This window comes from Neofelis nebulosa, chromosome 8 (genome assembly GCF_028018385.1).
Source record: "Neofelis nebulosa isolate mNeoNeb1 chromosome 8, mNeoNeb1.pri, whole genome shotgun sequence".
Classification (NCBI taxonomy): domain Eukaryota; kingdom Metazoa; phylum Chordata; class Mammalia; order Carnivora; family Felidae; genus Neofelis; species Neofelis nebulosa.
Window position 1 is genome coordinate 122,741,290 of NC_080789.1, and position 21,994 is coordinate 122,763,283.

General features: G+C 38.6%; 1 protein-coding gene across 17 annotated transcripts in view; it reads right to left on the bottom strand.

Moving 5' to 3' along the window:
• Positions 1 to 1,683: 1,683 nt before the first annotated feature.
• MLLT10 (MLLT10 histone lysine methyltransferase DOT1L cofactor) overlaps positions 1,684 to 21,994 on the bottom strand; it is a 237,435-nt gene continuing 217,124 nt past the window's right edge. For all 17 annotated transcript variants that reach the window (XM_058681732.1, XM_058681731.1, XM_058681737.1 and 14 more), the window contains 9 exons: positions 18,942 to 19,059; positions 17,513 to 17,585; positions 14,568 to 14,722; positions 12,392 to 12,580; positions 11,875 to 11,963; positions 11,377 to 11,738; positions 10,253 to 10,349; positions 5,805 to 6,014; positions 1,684 to 3,510 (listed from right to left, as the gene is read on the bottom strand). In XM_058681732.1, coding sequence (XP_058537715.1) covers positions 3,466 to 3,510; positions 5,805 to 6,014; positions 10,253 to 10,349; positions 11,377 to 11,738; positions 11,875 to 11,963; positions 12,392 to 12,580; positions 14,568 to 14,722; positions 17,513 to 17,585; positions 18,942 to 19,059 — 1,338 coding nt within the window. In that variant the 3' untranslated portion in view covers positions 1,684 to 3,465. The remainder of the gene's footprint in view (positions 3,511 to 5,804; positions 6,015 to 10,252; positions 10,350 to 11,376; positions 11,739 to 11,874; positions 11,964 to 12,391; positions 12,581 to 14,567; positions 14,723 to 17,512; positions 17,586 to 18,941; positions 19,060 to 21,994) is intronic.

Below are 21,994 nucleotides of genomic sequence, written 5' to 3' on the forward strand. Positions count from 1 at the left end.
GACATGGGTCTTGGCAATGATTTTTTGGGTATGAAACCCAAAGCACAAGCAACAAAATAAAAAATAAGTATGTGAGACTCTGTCAAATTAAAAAGCTTCTGCAGAGCAAAAGAAACCATCAGCAAAATGGAAAGACCTATGAAATGGGATTTGCAAACCACATACCAGATAAGGGGTTAACATCCAAAATATATAAAGAACTCATACCACTCAAGGGGCGCCTGGGTGGCGCAGTCGGTTAAGCGTCCGACTTCAGCCAGGTCACGATCTCGCAGTCCGTGAGTTCGAGCCCCGCATCAGGCTCTGGGCTGATGGCTCGGAGCCTGGAGCCTGTTTCCGATTCTGTGTCTCCCTCTCTCTCTGCCCCTCCCCCGTTCATGCTCTGTCTCTCTCTGTCCCAAAAATAAATAAAAAACGTTGAAAAAAAAAATTTTAAAAAAAAAATAAAAAAAAAATAAAAAAAGAACTCATACCACTCAAAACACACGTGCACGCACACGCGCGCGCGCACATACACACACACACACACACACACACACACTAAAAACCCAAATAATCCAATTTTAAACACAGGTAAAGGACCCAAACAGACATTTTTCCAAAGATACATGTGGCCAACAGGTACATAAGAAAGTCCTCAACATCGCTAATTAACAGGGAAATTCAAAACAAAACCGTAACAAGATATCGCCTCACACCTGTTAGAATGGCCATCATTAAGAAGACAAGAGGTAACAAATGCTGGTGAGGAAATGGAGAACAGGAAACCCTTGTGCACCGTTGGTGGGACTGTAAAATGGTGCAGCCACTGTGAAGAACAGGATGGAGGTTCCTCAGAAGTTAAAAATAGAACCACCATATGAGTCAGCATTCCTACCTTTGGTAACGTATCTAAAGGAAACAAAAACACTATGTCAAAGAGCTTTCTGCACCCCATGTTCACTGAGCATTAGTCACAAAAGCCAAGACATGGAAACAACCCAACTGTCCACTGACAGATGAATGGATAAAGAGGCTGTGGTATACACACACACACTCTGTCTCTCTGTCTCTCTCTCTCCCCCCCCTCCACACATGGTATGAAATATGTATATTACATACATATAACATGGAATAGTACTCAACCATAAAGAAGAAGGAAATCCTGCTGTTTGTGACTCATGGATGGAATTTGAGGGCATTATGCTAAGTGAAATAAGCCAGACAGACACAGAGAAATACTGCATGATCTCATACATGCCATCTACAATCTATTAAAAAAGAGCCCAAGAGTGAGAGAGCGATAGACAAACTAACTCATAAAGATCAGATTTGTGGTGACCAGAGGAAGGGGCTTGGATGAGAGAATTGGATGAATGTGGTCAAAAGGTAAAAATGTCCAATTTTTCTAGAATAAATCAGTACCAGGGAGGTACAGCACAGTACGATGACAGTTAACACTACGGTACGACCACGTGAAAGTCGTTAAGAGAGTAAACACTAAGAGTTCTAATCACAAAGACAAAACTGTTTTCGTTCTCTTATTTTTGTACCTGCAGGAGACGACAGATGGTAACTAAATTTATTGTGGTGATCATTTCACAATACACAGAAGTCAAGTTATTGCACTATATACCTGGAGCTTACCCAGTACTGTATGTCAATTATATCTTAATAAAACGGGGAAAAGGAAATGACACAGAGTTATAAACATTATTAAATTTTATTAACAAAAACTTTGTACATTTTCTTTAATACATGTGGAATTTTACATCTAGGTAAAATAACAACACATTCAAAATTTACCATTTATACAAATTGTTACAGAATAACAACCAGTGGGTTAAATAAGTAAAATAAACCACACCGATTTTTTTAATTATCTACAAAAGATTTGACTTTCTTTAAAATTCCCCTGAACATATAAAAATAAATTAATTTTACTTTTCAATTAAATCTACCAATTAGAAATATTACAAATCAAAATATCAATGTTATGAATTTTTCACAATACAAAACAGATTCACAAAACCTTATTTACAGAAATGAGGTAAGAACTGTGCAATGTTTAACCAAGAGACATATTGCAGAATTAACATGTTCTTCCAGCTAAGTACACAGTGGAGGTCTAATTACAGCTGGGTCTTTTCCACTAATAATTCACACATTTGAGAACAGTTCAGTGATTACATCCCCAATTGTTTAATTTCTACTCTGCCATACCGTCACCCCAGGGGCGTGGCTACCCCAAGTGTAAGGACTGTAAATACAGATTTCACCTGTTTCAGGAACTGCAGTTGTTCGGTCTGTTTGAAATCACTGTCAGTAAACGGGAAGTTGTTTAAATTAACAAAAAACAAAACAAAACAAAACAAAAAAAAAAACCACAAAGTAAAAAAAATAAACTAAAAATCTTACCAAATCCACTCATTTTTCTTGTGACTCATTAGTGGATAAACACCCAGGTAATAGTTTTGCCTGAGCTATCTACAGTGGCATAGAAAGTTTTCAATCAAGGCAGAAGCACGGGGAAGGCTGCTGTGCGGCACCGACTGCTCCCACTACTCACAGGACTGACGACGCTGCAGGCTCGGCTGTCCAGAGCCGTTTCAACACAACGGAGGTACGAACAGGCACTTGATTCAGGCCAAACCCTGCCAGCAGTTTCCAGAGTGGCCCCTCTTTCTGAAAGAAATCTTTCACTTTGAATTGATCTGGTTCCCCCAGCAGCCTTAGAACTCACTTAACTCAAAATATGAGTAGTTAACTTTAAAACACGAGTAGGTCTTAGCACTTTAAAAAAAAAAAAAAAAAGTGTTTAGCAAAAGAAAATTACCTTTAGCAGAAGCAGACATTACCATCCTAACTTGATTACCAAAATTGGCCAAATCCCATCATAAAGAAAATTTTTAGAACAAAGATCGCCAAGTCCCAGTTGATGACCTATTAATTTGCAATATTTAACCAATAAAACTCCAATAGAAGAAATTGGGACAGTTCCTCAAAATCTGTCTTAAGATCGGACTCACAGAGCAAGCATACTGTAACCCAAACAAAAGACTGTATTTCATATTCCAACTTGTACAACAAAATCAAAGTTTATAATGGAACACGTCTTTAGTTTTGCTGTTCATCTCTCCAATTTATAACAAAATGAGTTGTGCACCAACTATATTAAATTTCTCTTAGGTTGATAAATTCATTGCATGTAAATTATTTCATTGACAAAAGTTAGTTATTAAATTTTTTTCTCAAAGTTCAAAAAAATCTGGGTTGAGGGATGGGGGGCATGGAAATTCCATTTCAGTGCAACAAAGCAACAAGAAAATTAATCAAAGCCTTACAAGAATGTCCTTGTGGCAATTAATCCTTTGCTGTGCAGTTCATTTCTTGTCGCATTTCTTCATAGGTGTAGGAGGGCTGCAATGGCAGCCAGATCAAGTGCTAGAGCAGCAGGAGAGGCAATTTCTAGAGGTTTCTCAAGTGTCAACTTTTCTCTTGAGTGACAGGCCCAGTTTTATCACTAAGTCTCTGCAGTTAAACAAAATCAAAGGCATTAGCTAAACGAATCTGTGGCCCACACTTGAGGTAACCTCCTCTTAAACTGGGATTAAAACTGAGATAAATGGTGGTACATACGGTTATTCCAATTTTCTACAAGTTGGCATGACTACTTCTCCACACAATATAAAGACATGAATTTACTGATAAACATTATTGGCTGCTTTATATTAACTTCAGCAGGGCACAAAGACAGAAGTGCCCACCTGAAGGTCAGAAGTAGAGAACGGATGTAAATATCATCCCCCAAATTGACTTTTTCCACAAAAGTAGTAACATGGTGTTGTAGAGAATGAACTAAGAAAGTCATAGTTCTGATCCCACATGGCCTATTTGTCCCCTAAGCTTTAATCTATTTGAGTCTCCTTTTTACTATCTATAAAAAAATTTTAAAGTCTTCAAAGACTGAAATCACATACACTATTGTATCTAACGGAGATAGCATTATAACACAGAGTAGGGTACTCAGAAATATTATTTCCCAGCCTTGCTTTTCTCCCATTAGGTCATACTGCTTCTTTTCCTTATTTACTATTGTGGTTTTCCATTATTTTAAAAACCAAAAGCTTTTCCATTAAAATATGCATTCCATTAGAAAATGCATCCCGGTGCAACTCAGGAAAGGGCAGCTTATAAATCCACGCGCACCTCGTTTTGTTCCGCTTCGCTTTACTGCGCCCCCCTCAAACCGAAGGTCTGTGGCAACCTTGTGTCAACCAAGTCTGTTGCTGCTATTTTCCAACAGCATTTGCTCAATTCGTATCTCTATGCCACATTTTAGTAATTCTTGCAGTATTTCAAACTTTCTCATTATTATTATAATCGTCATGGGGGTCTGTGATCAGTGATTACAACTTGCCAAAAGCTCAGATGATAGCACTTTTTCAGCAATGAAAAGCAGTTTCGATTTAAGGTATGTACTTTGGTCTCTTAGACATAATGCTGCCGCACACTTAACAGACTACGGTGTAGTGTAATTTTTATATGCCCTGGGAGCAAAACAATTCATTTGACTCGCTTTGTTACTGTTACAGTATTTGCTTTGTTGCAGTGGTTAACAGTGGCACTGAACTCCCACTACCTTCAGGGTAAACCCGTAATTTGCTTTTTTAACACAAGAAAAAATTGAGAAAGGAGAAAAACAGTGTAAGAAGTTCCTACATGAATACAGAATCACTGAAATTTCCCACGTCTGGGGAACACTGGAGAGGTGACTAGGTTTGGGATAATGACAGTATTCACCATCAGGAAGTCAGAGAAACAGTGGGGCAAAGGCACCGAAGAGTTGATGACAACCGATAAACCTGTATTTTGAACCAACTCTTGTTAACTACAGACAAACTAAAGCTTCTGAGGACGAAGAGCACAGTAAACAGCAAGCTTTCAACGTGACAGAAAAGAGCAAACATGGTGACTTTCCACACCGTTATCTGCCAAGTGTCCCACCTCATTGTTTCCCTTCTTCCTTTCCCTGACGTCCAGTCTCCATTCTCTATCCCAATATCCTTCCTCTAACACGGCTCTGCCCTGAACTCGAATTTAGGGGAAACATTTATACTCCAGTAAAGTAGACCTGATTGAAGGGGGGAATTAATAGAAAGAAACAGCCTCAAAATGTGTGCTGCCATATGGACAGTACACTGTCCCTGCATTTATTTTTGATTTATCTTCACGTGTAATGGTGAAAGGGTAAGATGCTGTCAGTTAAAGGAAATTAATAAAAAATTTAAATTCCATTACAAATGTGATTATGATTTACTTTCTTTTTAAAATTCATCTGGCAGAGTAACTGGAGTGCCCTAAAATTTATGTATTAATCTTATTATAAATATAATTCAGTTTTAGAAAGTACTTTAAAGCAAAATAATAAAAATATTCCAAAATTATCTAGACTGGTTTTATAATTAGATTAATTAGACAGAGATCCTCAAAAAACCCCAACTATTAACTTCTGAATGGACTGTCCCATACCACTTACTACATAGCTAAAATACATTTTCATTTTCAAATTGCTAAATTATAAAACATCCTTCAAACCATATGCACAAATTTAAACCAATATACTTAGGGGATATAGAAACTGGCTTGGGTCCTTCATGTTTACACTGGCCAGCTGCTGAAACAACTGGTTTTAAGATGAAATTATCAGGGGAATAATACATCTAAAAAACAGGAAGAGAGGAAAACTAGAGACAGTCACCTCTGATTCATCAATACAATTCTTTTCCTAATTCCACGAGACAGAATAAAGCAAAGACACTTACCGTTACTTTCTGACTTGCACCGTCGCCGTGGATGGTGAGGAAGGGGTTGGTGGTCGCGGGGTGAAGCGGCGGCGCCTGGGCGCCCGCGAGCAGGTTGTTGATCGGTATTTGCGTGGGCCCAGGCATCTGGAGCTGCTGTAGCTCAGGCTGGTGGTGCTGCTGGTGGTGGTGCTGTTGCATCAACTGATACAGAAGGGCCTGATGTTGTTCCTTAGGGAAGAACATGTGCGACAAGATGAGTTCCCAGGCACAGGATTCAGCAGGCAGTGAAGCCTGACTTTCTGTTTTCTTCTTTACGTTAGATAATACTAGATATTTAAACAGAGGTCACATTCACACTACTAAGAGAAAACGAGTATCTCATCCAGAAAAATACACTGCATTAGGTAACAACCATCTGCTATAAAATGTCTGTATTATTAGCAAATGGCGTATTTTCAAAACAGGGCAAACCAATATAGGAGGTCTCTATTCAAATTAGGGTATCCATGATAATGAAGGGCAGCAGCAGCCTAGAAGTCACAAGTTATCTGGATCTGACTTTAGAAGGTGGGCCATTCTCATTCTCAATTCTGGGAACCTAAAGACACTTTCCAATTTCTCATTCATGTCAACAGAGAGTGCTCTCCTGCTGTAGTTATGAGGCTATTCTTCGCAGCAAATATGTATTTTATTTCTCGAGTGTTTTACTATGTGCCAGCCAATGTTTTGAGACATATCAGTGGGGGGAAAAAAATCTCTGCCCTCTGTGTCTCAGCCTGGTGGGGGGAAGAGGGAGAGACAGACAAAAACGTTACCATGTGATTACTGGTAAGGATCCGGGTAAACAGGAGGGTAAGACAGTACAGCAGGGGTGAAAGTCTGAAACACATCGGTCAGGGCAGTTCGCACTTAGACAAGGACTTGGAGGCAAGGAGGGAATTCGCTACGTGGGTATGGGGCAAGGGAGGGGACTTCTAGGCCGATGAGGCAGCCAGTGCTAAGGGGCGATGTCGGGGTATACCCAGTGTGATCAGGGAACAGCCAGGAGCCCGGGGGCAGGCAAGAGACAAGTGCACAAGTAGGACACGTGGGAAATGTGGGCCTCACGGTGGTAGGCCGTGAGCACTCTGGCTTCTGCTCAGAAGAATATGGGAAGCCGAGGAGGGATGCAGTCTGACTTAGGACTTCTTGATGGATTCAATGTGAGGCATCAGACAAGAATGAAGGAGGACTGCAAGGTTTTTGGCTTGAGCAACCACAAGTACGGTGCTGGCTTTGGCTACGGTGGGCAAAACTACGGGGGGGAGCAGGTTTGTAACAGATCAGCAGTGCAGTGTTGCACGTGTTATGCTTGAAACGTCCGTTAAAATATCCAAGAGGAGATCTCAAATAAGCAGCTGGGTACAGGAGTCTGAAATTCCAGAGAGGGGCCTGGGCTGACGAGGGAACATCCACACATATTTCAAGCTGGAATGGAGGATGGGATTTAAGTTCTTTGACTGGAGGAGGAGATCACTGAAATCTAGGATACTCTAGGATACGGAGAGGCTGAGGTGAAGAGGAGGAGGACCCAGGAAAGGAGGCTAAAAAGGAATGAATGGTTAGGTAGGAAGAACACCAAGATACTGTGGTATCCTGAAGGCTAAGGGAAGAAAGTGTTGCAAGGAGGAGGGAGTGATCAACTCTGTCAAATGCTGTTGCCAGATCAAGTAGGAAGAAGAACGACAACTGTCCACTGGACTCAGCAGTGCGAAGGCCATTCTGGCAAGCAGAAAAACGGGGCAGCAGTTGGTGGGGCTGGGGGATGGCCAAGCAAGAGTTTTTCTTAAAATGAGAGAAGTAAGTATGCCTTAAAATAAAACGTGATGCCTGCAAATGAAGAAATGTCACCCCACAACCTTGGCCGACAAAGAAAAGGTAGAGTTTAAACCACTTCGGTTCTTGTGGCCTCTAAGCAACAGTATGCTAAAACCTCCTAATCAACCATGTTCTAGAAATGAGACTATTATAATCTTGATTAACAGGAAGAACCCCCAATAAACTGAATTTTAGTACTTCACATTAAGATGAGAAAGAGAGAAGAAAACAAGGCCACAATTTAGTGCAACCATTAAAGACGAATTTACATACGATCTCTCTTTTTACCACCGTAAGAACAGTGAAAATGATGATCCAGAATCAAAACAAGTATTTTCAATATATTTTTGACTAAAGCAAAAAAGTGGGTAGATACATTTTATTTTCAAAGATTTTAATTTTTTTAGAAGATTTAAAAATATGTTTTTAAGTTTATTTGAGATAGAGCGTGCATGAGCAAGTGGGGGAGGGGCAGAGAGCGAGAAGGGGAGAGAGAGAATCCCAAGCAGGCTTCTGTCTGCTGTCAGGGTAGAGCCCTGACAGGGGCCTCTGTCAGGGCAGAGCCCAATGCAGGGCTCAAACCCAGGAACTGTTGAGATCATGACCTGAGCCGAAGTCAGACGGCTTAACTGACTGAACCACCCAGGCGCCCCACTTTTTTCTTTTTAAGTAGGCTTCACGCTTAGCACAGAGCCCACAGCGGGGCCTGAACTCACAAATCCAAGATCAAGACCTGAGCTGAGCTGAGATCAAGAGTCTGACACTTAAGTGACTGAGCCACCCAGGTACCACCCCCACCCCACCCAGGCAGTAGATACATTTTAGAAAAAAATTACAAACAAAGGCTAAAATTCTGAGTTAATTAAATAGTGCATTCTTCAAGCAGTCCAACTCAATGAAGTACGCTAGGGAAATAGAGCTGGACAGAGTCACTGACAACATCTAACCCCATCTTGCTTTAAGTTTATGACTGCACAGGGCCAGTCAGAGTGTCCCTGCATGTGAGCCATACACTTCCAATCTTTTTTTTATCTTTTTTTTTCTTTTTTTAAACACTTTGTTTTTAAGTAAATCTCTACACCCAACATGGGGCTCGAACTTACAACCCCAAGATCAGCAGTCATGCTCTACCAACTGAGCCAGCCAGGCACACCCTCCCCCCTCCCCCCGCACACACACACACTTCCAATCTTAGTCAATTCTTCCTCTCTTCTTCAAGATACCTATTCCACGTTTACTTCTCACCAAAACCACAACTGCCAAAAACCTCTAGACAGCCAAATCCAATGGTCAGTTCTTGTCCTCCCAGAAACATTTTACACAACTTGAGTCTTACCTTTGTTCAGATATTTATATTTCTGCATCCTTTCCTTGGACTCCAGACTCCTACAACTGTCCAGTCCACATCTCACCTGAACATCTAAACATACATGGCAAACTTGGCCTGCCTGTAACAGAACTTCCGTTTTCTCGACAAAACCTGCTGCTCCTCCGAGTCTTCCAAATCTCAGGAAGACTCAACACCCAACTGTTTAGGACTCCTCTTTACCTTGAATGTCTGACAAACAAGTCTTGTTGGTTCTATCTTCAAAATACACAATCCCCGACAGTCGCCTGCCCTTACTTACACTGTTCTACGACACCACATCCTGTCTGCGAACTACTCCAACAGCCTCCCTGTTTCTTCTTTTGCCACCATCTCCCCTCCCGACACATACAGACTATCTCCCATGCAACAGCTAAGCCGATCTTTTAAAAATCGTGAATTGTTATATCACTGTTATTCCGTTCACATCCTCCCAATTAATTCTTTACAATAATCCTCCAAGGAAAAGTGAGGCTATATGCAACAAGATTTTAAAAGTTGAGATAATTATTAAAACGAGGTGATTAGTACACTATATACTATTTTGACACATTTGACAATTTCCACAATAGACAAGCTTAAAAAAACACAAATGGCTTTTCATCATACTTAACATCTAAATTTCCTGCCCCGGACGGCCAAACAAGGCCCACCTGTGACCTCCTTTCCTCTGCACCAGCCTCTCTCTTATTCTGCAGTCATGCCGGCCTTTCTAGTGTTCACAACATAAACACATGCAGTCTTTCACAACTGTCTCCCTTCCATTCACCCATGCCCCAAATTCACGCTCCTTCAACTGTTAATTCAGGTCTGTACTCAAAAGTCACATACGCGAAGAGGCAAGACTCTCTTATGTAGAAAGGCCCCCGTCCCACTGTTCCTCTGTCCCCTCATCCTCCTTTATTTTTCTTCTCAGTACCTCACTACCAAAAGCTATACATGTATTTATCGTCCATCTCCACTGTCAGAGCGAAACTCCGTGAAAATACAAAGTCGCCCTCATCACATCACCACGGTCTCCAAGAGGAGCACGCTACATGGTCTAATATTCGTAAATGAATAGGTAATAATGTCGCCACAGGTACCGCAGACTATACCGAATGGCAAGACAAACTGTTTTTGGGTGACGCATCCCATAATGCTGTTCACAAAGTGGATAACCTATACCCACACTGAACGCCTATTACAACTTGGGTCACTTGCTCCTAATATAAATCAAGTATTATCAAAACGCAGAACTTACTGGCGTGAGCTGCTGAGAATTTAACAACTGCTGAAACTGCTGTTGGTGAAGATATATCTGTCTTTGCTGGTCAGAAAGTAATCCTAGTCCTGAGGCACTGAAAAACGATTACAATTCTTACTTTCTACTAGATACCTTTAATGGTTTTTAACATGTAAAATGAAAGACAACTTTACAACTTGACGTTCAATAAGTTAGCAAAGTCAAATTTTTAAACACAACACTTTCTGATCACAAAATCATGTACAAATATCTTATTTCCCTTTCTCTCTGTATACAGATAAACAAGAATGCACATTGTCAAGAAACGTTTTGTTTTCCTTCTTATTATAAACCAAGAAGGCACTAAGTATTTTATGGAATAGAAATTTAAATGTGTTTGTAACATGCAATAATTTTTATTTAAGGAGAATTTAACCCATACTAAGTAAGACATATGTAAAACAAAGAAAGAATTTCAACTAATTGACTTGACCTAACCTTTTTTTTTAATGGTCCCAATGGTCAGTAAAATTAAGCACCAATCAAAAGGGAGCCAGAAGAAATAGTTTACTAGTATCCCCTGTAATCCATTTAAAATGACTTATTCCTCAAAAGTATGTTCGATAACAACATGGCTTTAGTCTCCCTATTTTGAAGTAAATGAAATGCCAGTACAATGAAACAGTTTCACTCACTGGAAATTCAAGATAAATATTTGACCTTCACCGGTACCAAAAGCTTTGATTATAGAACTAGCAAAATTGCATAGCTCAATTTTAAGAAATCAATATTCATATGTGATCTCATTACAATACTGTTTTTCTTCGGAATTTAGGATACATGAAGGTATCGTAAGGGGATGAAGGTACAAGGGGAGAGAACACAGATCAAGAATGAAATTTTTCGCACAGAATATATTTCATGCTTTGCTACTAACAGTGATTTCATTTTGTTTTAATCTGAATGACTTAAGTTTCAAAAACAGTTCTCGCAATAACACAGTTGGCCTAGAAGTTTGCTGGATTTTAATTTCTTTGACTGCATCTACAAGAAGCACATTAAAACTCCCAATCTAACGCATGGACAGCACTAGCACTGTGTGGCACGGAAAAACCCAAAGTATAATTAAGTGAGTTTCTTACCTGTTAGTCAGTGTGGCTGGCATTGGATGTGTTGCATTAGGTGGTACAGTGGTGTGGGTGAGGGGGGTAGGGTTCTGTGATATTGTGACAGGGGTCTGAATAACCCCATTTAAAGCTCCTACAATGCCATTAATTGCCAGTTGGTTACCTGGCAAAGCTCCAATTATTCCACCCACTCCAGGCACTGCAGGAATGGTGGATGTTACAGTCTGCATTCCACCAGCCAGTGCCCCCACTGTCACACCATTGACCTGCTGAACTCCACTAACGCCTGAGCCCGGCTGCGCCGGACTCTGCCCAGCGGGAGGTGGGGTAGAAAGAGCAGAAGAGCTGCTGGTGCTCTGTCCACTGGAGGTCAAGTCCTAATGCAAGAAGGAACAGAAACTTAAGTGTGGAAGAACACAGCAGAACTGTGTAAAATCATTTGAAACCATTTGATGTGATCTACTATTGTTCATCAGAAAAACACAGAAATGAAACTAACCACACCCAAATTACCTGATTTAACACAGGAAGAGAATTATCAGGTAAAAAGCTGTTTCCCAGATGAGGGCTCTTACTGCTGTTCAAGGAATCAGTAGTAGGAGCTAGAATAATAAAAGACAAAAAGAAACCTATTTACCCTGTTAAATTACATCATGTGTAAGATTAAAGGCTTATCTAAAAAGCTTATCCTGAAGCCCACGTTAAAAACACTTAAATATTAAGTCTTGCTATTTCTAATACCAGTTTAAATGGGAAAATCTATACCTCTATTGAAGACTATGGCTTTAAATCAATAGAGATCACTACACATTTAAATAACTATTATCGTTAAATTATGTACTAAAGAAGTCAGAGCAAATTCAAGTCGATCACTTAACAGATTCTTCACGTTCTCTGAGAATAAGCTATCATTCCTTCTCCTAACCATCTTCATGTAACTGGTAACCAGTTATTATTCACTTATTATGAAAAAGATACTGAGAGTCTATCCTACTTTCCCTTAGATACAAAATAAACATTTCACACTTACCATTCTGTGCTGAAAATGCATGCATTTGATGAGATGGGCTAGGATTTGTCGTTATTGTTGGAAAAGGCACTGAGAGCTGTGCATTCAGTAACTGAAGACGTTCTTTTTTGGCTGTCAAGTTTTTAATCTGTTCTTCTAATCTTCGATTTTCAACTTGAAGTTGATGTAATGACTTCAGCATTCCTAAAACTAGCAAACATTTGGATGGCTTTAATAAGGACAAGTTCCCACACACGACTAAGTATTTTACAGACCTAAGTGTCAATAACTTTAGAAATAAGTTAAAATAGGAAAGCGGAAATTCTGTAAAGCACTTTTATATTACTAGGTTTTATTTCTAAATTTCCTTTTATTTCTAAATTTTTATGTAGATATAAATTGGGAAATAAATAAATACAGCATAATGTATGTGTGTGTATGTAAGCATAAAGGGATAGTGGGCCTGGATAATACCTTCCGGAAACTTTGTTGCCACATATCAAAAAAATCCACCCACCTGGTTCAGGTAATTTCCATTTCTCAAACAAAACTGATAGAACGTGTTATTCTCGCCAAAATAAAAACCTAATCACAAAGTCGAAGTGCCTGCCCCAATCTTTCACTCAAATCGTACTTCAGATGGGAAAGAATCCCTCCAATATCCCATATCAAGAGCACAAGTGCGCGCACGCTGCTCGGTTCCGCCCAGCGAGGGCGAGCCGCCCAGCCTGCTGCTGCACACGTTGCCCAGCAGGGAGCAGTGTGCGCGCACCGCAGCCCACATCCCAACTCCCACAGGAAGGCGTGTGCTGTCTGTAAACGAGGCCGTTTCCATCCGGCCTCGTCACCTCAAATACAGTTTCGATTCCTTCCACAACTCGGACGTCTCAACTGACAACACAGAGTAGTTATGCCAGGGTGATGGACGCTTTAAAAGTTCTATGTACGTATTAAAAGTTGTATTTGTTTAACATGCCCTCAGGGCCTTCCGAAGACACAACTGTACTGGTACAGCCGTCTGTGGTCATTTCCCAAGGATTTAACTTTTATCCCTCCTCTTCAAAATCCCACAAAGAAGCCCTTAGTGTACCCAAATGAGATGCAATAAGACTAAGCTAAACCTGTCCTCCAGCTATCATGTTTAAAGGATTATCCCGGCATGAATTTCCTCACAATTAGCATTTTTTGTCAAGGCACCATTCACAAAAAAACAAACAAAAAACAAAAAACAAAAAACAACAATTTATGGCACTTGTCTACTAACAAGAAGCAAAATGTTTTGTTTTAATATAATAAAGCAGCAAAAGTTTATATCCCCAAATGATAAAAAACCATCTATTTTTTCTCCCCAAAATATATATCCTTAACACTATCCCAGCTTCTCCAGCTACCTACCACTTACAGGAACTTTGCTTTTTTGGCTTTTTTCACCCATGGCCCTCCATAATACTTAACACTGGAAATACTAAATATGTATATAAAGATATATATATATATATATATATATATATATATCTTTATATATATAGGTATAGATATATATATATATATATAGGTATAGATATATAGATATATGATACAACTTAATAAGTGAATGACATTTAATGAATGAAAATTGTATGTACTTCAGTCGTTATTCTTGCTCATCTAAATTGTAAAATTAGGAAGACAGCTTGCCATACTCGACTATATGCATTCTTAAAAATGAATTCTCTAGAGGTAAGCAAGTTTTCTCCCAACAAGTGAAGAGAAGATGCAACTCACGTGTTTTAGTAAAATGTGAAAACTGGTAAGAACAAAGTACCAACGTTAAACTAATTCAAAAGAGTAATAACCACTCAACAGATAAGTGCTTACTATGAGCTAGGCAATGGTCTTCACATTTTTTATGCCATTTAATCCTCAAAACAACACTATGATATAGGTACATTATTATTCCCATTCTACAGATGGGAGATTAAAGCATACTGACATCAAGAAATTTGCCCAAGATCATATTGTTAAGAACAGGTAAAGTGAAGTCCAGTAGTAAAACTGTAGAATCCCTATTAAACCACCACTCTATACTTTCTCACCATATTACAGAAAACATATTTCATAATTTCACTGCTACTCCTGATGAAGTGTGTCTGTTACACCCATCCATCTGTCTGTCTGTCCATCTATCTTTCTGTAAAGACATGAAAAGAATACTTACTGTCACTAGGAGTACCCTGTTCTAATAAAAACTGCTGTCCTTCACTCCACTGCCTCTCCAAAAGCTGTTCTATGCTGGCTGCTACTGGAGGCAGATTTTCCAAACTGCTGTTGACTGGTTGATCATAGCGAATCTGTAAGCTGCTTACAGGAGATCTGTTGAAAATATTAACTCTCAGGTTAAACAGAAAGAGAGTGCATTTACGCTTCTTACCTTATGCTGGCCCGTTTCCCGTACAAGTTTTCTAACTCTAGGCTGCCTATGCTGGAAGAATGATAAAACCATTATCCACCCTAAAATTGAGTAATTACCATTCTTCCTCCCCAAATTATAAAAATCACAGGAATAGCTGGCTAGACTCAGTAATTAAAAACCACCAGAACACATAAACACAACACCAATAATCTCTGAAATAAGCTGTAAAAGAACTTGATACAGCCTTAGACAAAGGGGGGAAAGATAGTATTAGAAAACTTTAAAATAATTAGCCAGAAAAGAAGAGTTCCACAATTCTGCTTTAATATGCAAAACACCAGAGGAACACTTACAATTATAATAATGTAGAAAGCATTTTAATACACAATCAACAGAATCTCAAATATCAGTAAAAAGAAATTTTTAATGATTTTGAAGGAACCCTTTGTTTTAAAGTAAAAAATACTTATTTTCTAGTATTTTCAGGATTAAGGAGCATTAGCAAGACCAAAGTAAATTTTTATTTGAGCCCTTTATACACATTTTTCTAAAACGTCTTAGACCCGTACTTCAAATGGTAATAACTTAACTCTTTCAAAGCAAATATTACTTATATTAAGATAAATATATAATGTTCTCTCGTCCACTTTTTGTCTTAAATTGGTAAGCATGCCCATTTCTGGTCTCCAGCCTCTACACTAACATAATATATTAGGAAAGGGCTTTGGAGTTTCCAAAGTGTTTCCATGTAATTATCTCACATGATTGTCAGAACCCAGAGAGAGAGAGAGAGAGAGAGAGAGAGAGAGAGAGAGAGAGAGAGAGAAGTCAAAAGCGTGGCTTATTGGTTCCATTTCTACAGGAGGAAACAAGATGGGGCTTTAGTGACTTGTCCAAAGACACACTGCCGGTAAATGGCAGAGCTGGGGCCACAACTCAGGTCTCTAACAACCACCGGTGTTCTGCCACTGCCTCAGTATGCTTCTCTATAAAAATCTCTTCGAATAACAAGTTAGACAAATGAGGTTTTTTATTCTACACATAAACATCACATGCTACATATAGTTGACCATCCCTCTTCAAATAATACATTATGCCACGATACTTTAGGCTATTACATGTCAGGCTGATTTTTAAAGGATAATATAAAGTTGAAAATATATGCTAAAAATAATTTAGTATGATTTATTGTTGGAAATTCCATTTAGCTAATGAAAACCTGAGAACTATTGTGCTAAGCAAAATAGCACTAAGGGATCTCGCAGAAATTCTGGGTAGTTTCTAGGATATTTTAAGAGGGGAACATGGACATGCTTCCTCCACTAAACACACGAGCAAAAGTCCGCCTAGTTTTCTACTTTGAAAAGAAGAATAATAGAATAGTACAGAAGTAATCACAGCATAAAATTACAAATTAGTCGGTTGATGTTATCATTGTGTGCTTCTGATTCCTAGTTTCAAAAGAAGAAATATTTCATTTCCTATAGTGCTCAATTATGAAAAATACTACTCCTTTTAGGTCATCCAAGAATTTTATAGGAAAAGACACACCTAGTGGTACCACTAGAAAATAGCAAAATTCGACGTTGCTGAACTAATCTACTGATAAAGATGTTCCTTAATAGACATTACCAATATATCAGCAATACAACAACAGATACTAACAGTATCATCGCATGAAAAATTTAATTTTTAATAGAATTTTTAAGTTTGCATAGTTGAAAAAAAAAAAGACTCCAGAATGGGCTTTTCCCTCCTTCTGTTCTCCCTTCTCACCCAGTCTAACCATGCTTGAGGCACAGTTTACAAAATTAGACAGCAGAGAGCAAACAAACTAGAAGAAGGTATAGAAGTTAAAAGTCGTATATAATTAATAAAAAGAGAGCTAGGGCCTCAAGTTCGACTGTTTTCCATAAGCTGGCACAATATTCCCTTCTGCCATTCTCCCCACTGAGAACAGAAGATGTGGGCACTTAGACTGTGCTCAGAGAAATTCAACCATTTCAGTAGAACTTTGCTAAGAGTGTCCTGCTAACTTCTTTATCTCCTATCAGAGATATTTAAGGCACCTAAGTTCGTTCAGATAATATCTAAGACAATTTTACAGAACGATGTAAAACATTTATTATACTTTGATTCAAACAATTTTAGGAACTAGAGGGATTTTACGTTATTTTATTTAGTTTATTTTTTTTAGGAATCTCTACACCAAATGTAGGGCTCGAACTTACGACCCCAAGATCTAGAGTCCCATGCTCTTCCGACTGAGCTACCCAGGAGCCCCGAGAAGTAGAGGGAATTCAGAAATGAGCCCCAAGAACTAGGAACCAGAGATGGAAGGGTTCAAGTGCACTGCCTACAACATAGCTGAAACTGGAACCCTAAGTTGAAAGCCTGGAGTCGGTAGCTTCAAGAGGTTTTAAAGACTATTTCATAACCAAAAAGAATTAGCCAAATTAACGTATTTAACAGTACCAGTCGCTAAATGTACAAATGATAAAAACAAGAGAGTTCAAATTGACTGGAAATCTAAGAAAAGGTAGGTCCTTCTAAAAGCTTAAAGTCTAACCATGTGTTTAAATTAATATTCAAATTAATTGAGAATCATTTTTCTTGACTGTCCAGACATGCTTCTTATCTACAGAATGCTTTTACAGCCTCACAAATGTGTGCTCTGATAGGAGATAAAGTAGTTTCCAAATCTCCAAACGTCTCCTTTGCCTCGCCTCTGCAGAGTAAACAGCGCTTACCGCGGTGAGAGACTTCCTCGGGGTGAGCTTCCTCTGCCAGCAAGGCTGCGGCCATTGTCTCCGAGATCTTGATCTGCAGTGTAAATATTTCATAGCTGATAAAGTGACTCTCACTAGATAAGAGGTTTTAAGCTCTTGCCCTGATTTTCCCTAAAACGTACATAAAACCTTTACCACTGCTTTGCAGTTACTCTGAAAGTAGATCTAGTATGTTGCTAGTTCAGAATTGCTGAACTGTGGCATGTAAGGCGTTGTCCCTACACGTTTTTGTGGGTGTAGAAGGCCATGGATTATGTTCCGTTCTTTCATTCCTTTCAATTTTACAGCACAGAAGCGTGGTTTGCATTTGCAGTACCCTCCCCTCAGCCACTTTTAATTTCTACGGTTAAAGTAATGAATCACAGCTGTGGACAGCTAATCTGTATGCTTATCACAGCAAATCCTTATGCTTTGTATTTTTTAACACTTTGCATCCCAAGACAAGTCATAAAATACATAGTGTACGACATAAAGCCACACACCATAACTAAAACTACACATATTACATGGATCCTCACACCAAGAATAAAGTTAAATATAACACTAAATATTTAAATTGACAAAAACAAGTAGGAAGATAGCATTCTGGACTTAAAAGGAAAAAATTAATTTCTTCAAAATAATTCTTAGGTGACACCAAATATCTCTGCTTGACAAGTAACCTGTATCTCCCCTACAGTCAGTTCCTTATAAAATCACCCTATCTGGCGTCTTTCAAGGTTGTCCTCCCCTTATTCTGAGTCAGGTAACCTCTGACCTGAAAGGGTAAAGACATGACCGATCCGTTCTTGGTGAACTGCTAAACCCATTCCCTTCCCCCAAACAGGCATGACTACTTGGACATGTCAACAAATCCTTAAGGATGGAATGAAACAAAGCAAATCCAGTGGCTCATTAAAACAGTACAAGAGGCAAATGCTACAAAATGTCAACTGGTAAAAATTCACAGGATTACTAAACACTGTAGAAATTCTCTAACAGGATTTTTTTTTAACCAAGTTTGTGTAATGCAATTTCATGAATTATGCAAATAAAGGTTTAGGCTATTCACAGAAAAGCCCAGTGTTATGTTACTTTCATTGCACAGAACTGAGAACTGAACACATCAATCACAAAAGTCACAGGAGACATTGTTGCATTCCTGCCTGCTGATGGCTCTGCTTAAACATTTACATTTCAGACAGTAAAAAAAGCACATCACTATTTTGCAGCACCGCACACTATTTACTTCCAACTGTGACTCTTTTGGTTGGGGGTGGGGGGTGGGGGGTGGGCACAATCCTGTATTAACCACACCTTTAGACTTTTCAAAGAAAATGAGCCAAAGGCAGGGATGGGGGGGGGGGGGGATTTACACTGGGGGAGAGCTGAAAAATTCTTGAAAACTTACCTGTTTGACTGTTTTCAGACTGAACTATAAGAGCTGCCATTGATGAATTTGGATTTAATCTATTGCCATACATATGAGATGGTGCCTGACTAAGAGAAGATCCAGATAGGGTATTTGCCTAAATGAAAAGAATTACAAAAATAAATGAATGATATTAGAAAATATCTTCACGCTTTTCCTAATAGACCTAGCAACTGTTTTCTCTAACCTAAGAATATAAGCAAACATTCCTGACTTTCTAAAGAGCAAATTTTATTCTTTCTTGTTTTACCACTCCAACATTTCAACTTTTTTGAAATAATTCCAAATAAAAAAAAACAAAGACTGGCACATTCAAAGTAAACTACGCTAACTTTAATTTCAAAGTATCTAGTCACTAACAAAACCCAGTGGCATGGTAACCATGTGAACATATGACTAATTATTTAATCTTATTAAACCATTTACAAAATAAAGGCAGGTAGACAACAGATGTCTAACAAATGCTTCAGTCCCTTACATCACAGGCTGGCTAAGGAGGTCAAAAGGGCCAATTTCTACTTTTAGTATTTTAACTACACAGAGCTATATTTCCATTGCTTAACTGTCATTAGTAAAACCTGCACACTATTCTGTTACTTCCTATTTTGATAGACTTGGAAGCCTGCTGCTTTTTCTGTTTTGTTTTGTTTTTATTTTAAAAGAAAGCAAACAGGCATCACAAGTATGTTTTCTATACAATGCAGAGCTCAACGAATCACAGCTTTGCCCTGACCCCATATAAGGCACTGTCTTTTTGGCAGGAAGCCAGCTCCACTAACTGAAGAGCTGGTCCAAAGTTTGTAATTCATTCATGTTGCTAACCACAATTCTGAGGGCCTCTACTGGGCCTTGTGCCAAACAAGGGAAAATGAACCCTTAAACAGATGACGCTACGGAGGCTGGCCAAAGTCTTGCGTAATCCAATGTAATAAAAATGCCTTCTTTGATGTGAATACTTTCTCCCACTTTCTAAGAATATTATAACCTTAAAATGTGGCATTCTGGGAGCAAATCTCCTGTACACAAAATACTGTTACTCTAAGAAGGCTATTCCTAGCCTCAATACTTTTCAGATTTAACATAACCATAGATTTAAAGCAGACTTCTTATTCTTTTTCATGAATGAGATCAAACTTAACCTTTTATAAAATGAAATTATTGTATAGTTATTTCATAACAGAATTCTGGAAAAGAATTTCAAAGGCTTGAAGCAATTCGAATATAAAGAGGCGAAGCAATCGTAGGACAAAAGATGTGGGATGTTCTACCACGTACAACTAACTACACACAGGAGACCAAGACATGTCGACACAGTAGTTATAAAAAGCAAAATATTACAGAAAATAAACTGGGTTTCTGGGAAGATTCAGACCCTGACATTATATATGGCTTCTGGCCAACTTACTGGGCATGAAAACTGGACTTGACCATTCACAGAAGTAGTCTGTGAGATAGAATCCTGTCCTTGCTTTCCACTGTTTCAAAGGGTGTTATTTCCTAGTTCATTCTTCAATGTCTAAGTTTAATTGGTCAATTTCTGGGTTTCATTTTTCTTCTTATTAAAGATGTGTATACAAAGCCAATAAATTTATACCATAAAGTCTTGCTTAACAATCAATCAGCCCTCAGGAAAAGGTAAGTCATAATTTTAACCTCAAGATCATACTAGATGCTTACCAGGTATTTAGTAGTGCAGCATACTAAAATATACAATTCATAAATGGAAATATAGCTAGGTGTTTTTTTGCTTTTTTACCTCTTGGTTACTCATAAAATAACTTAGGGTAAGAAAAACCACCAAAGAGACAAACAGAAAAGTACAGATGTTACTAGTCCCATATGTTAACATCTCAGGTACCTTACACTTAAAAATATCCTGTGTAGAGCCGATTTGCTCTTACTCTAGATACAATTCTAAAAAGATCAACTAAGCATATAAAAGACTAGAAAGTGGAAAATTCACTAGAAAGAGGAAGAAAAGTCATTTCTTGAGACATCTGCTGGCAGCAGGAATCAACAGCTGACAGGAGGAGAAGAAAGAGAAAAAGAGGAGTGAGGCGGCGCTCGAAGAACATGGACGTCTAGATGCCTTAAACCTGCATCTCAGCCTTCTGGCTCTCCTGCTTCGTGCAGTCATCGCAACGGTTGAAATTTAACTAACGTTACACCAGTTGGGTTATCAGTTTTATGAGCTGCCTTAGTCTCTTGATAAGAATCAAAAGATCCTACTCCAATCAGAAATACCCTTTTTCAGGAAGAATTCTTCCTGCAAGGGCTTTATATTTATCCTTATTAGCTTCAAATTTTTTGATGCAGTCTTCAAATTATCTTAGTGTCTCTATCACACATTAGGCCCACCATACTACAGGATCAAAATGCAGAGCAGTACTGCATAATAACTGATTTGCATAATGGCTATCATCAAGAAGAAGATAAATCATCTTTAGCATAATTCCAAAAGAAGAAAGTAGGTATTTTACAAAGGTGGCAGACAAAAGTAAAGTTAATAAAATAAAAACCTAAAATGGGAATACATTTCCCATTTCCCTAAATGATCAATTTCCCAAATTCCCTGAATGAGTAAAAATTACCTGGTAGTGTGTTTTTAAAGAATTATTGCATTTATTGGAACCAGAAACTTTGGAATGAGATTAAAAGTTATTAATATTATCAGGAGGCATTTTATGGTATATTAAAACATCTAAACCACTCTACATTAAAACTCAAGTCATTAACGTCATTTTAAGCGGTAACAAGAGTTATGAATCCACAAATGTCTGACACTGCTTAGCCAATACTTCTGAAATGATGTTTAGAATGGTTAATGTTGGGAACCCATGATAAGCTTGTTGCCACCTCTGGGCCAAGAAACCCTCATCAGTTTAGTGAAAAGATTCTACAACTTAGTAGCAATACGAAGGGTAAGTGAGGTGGGCAGGGGCAACTTACTTAGGAGAGCATACATATAATGTTGGACATTTTGTAGACTCAAAATTTTCTGTTGTCTTTAACAAGTGAAAGCACTAAGATTC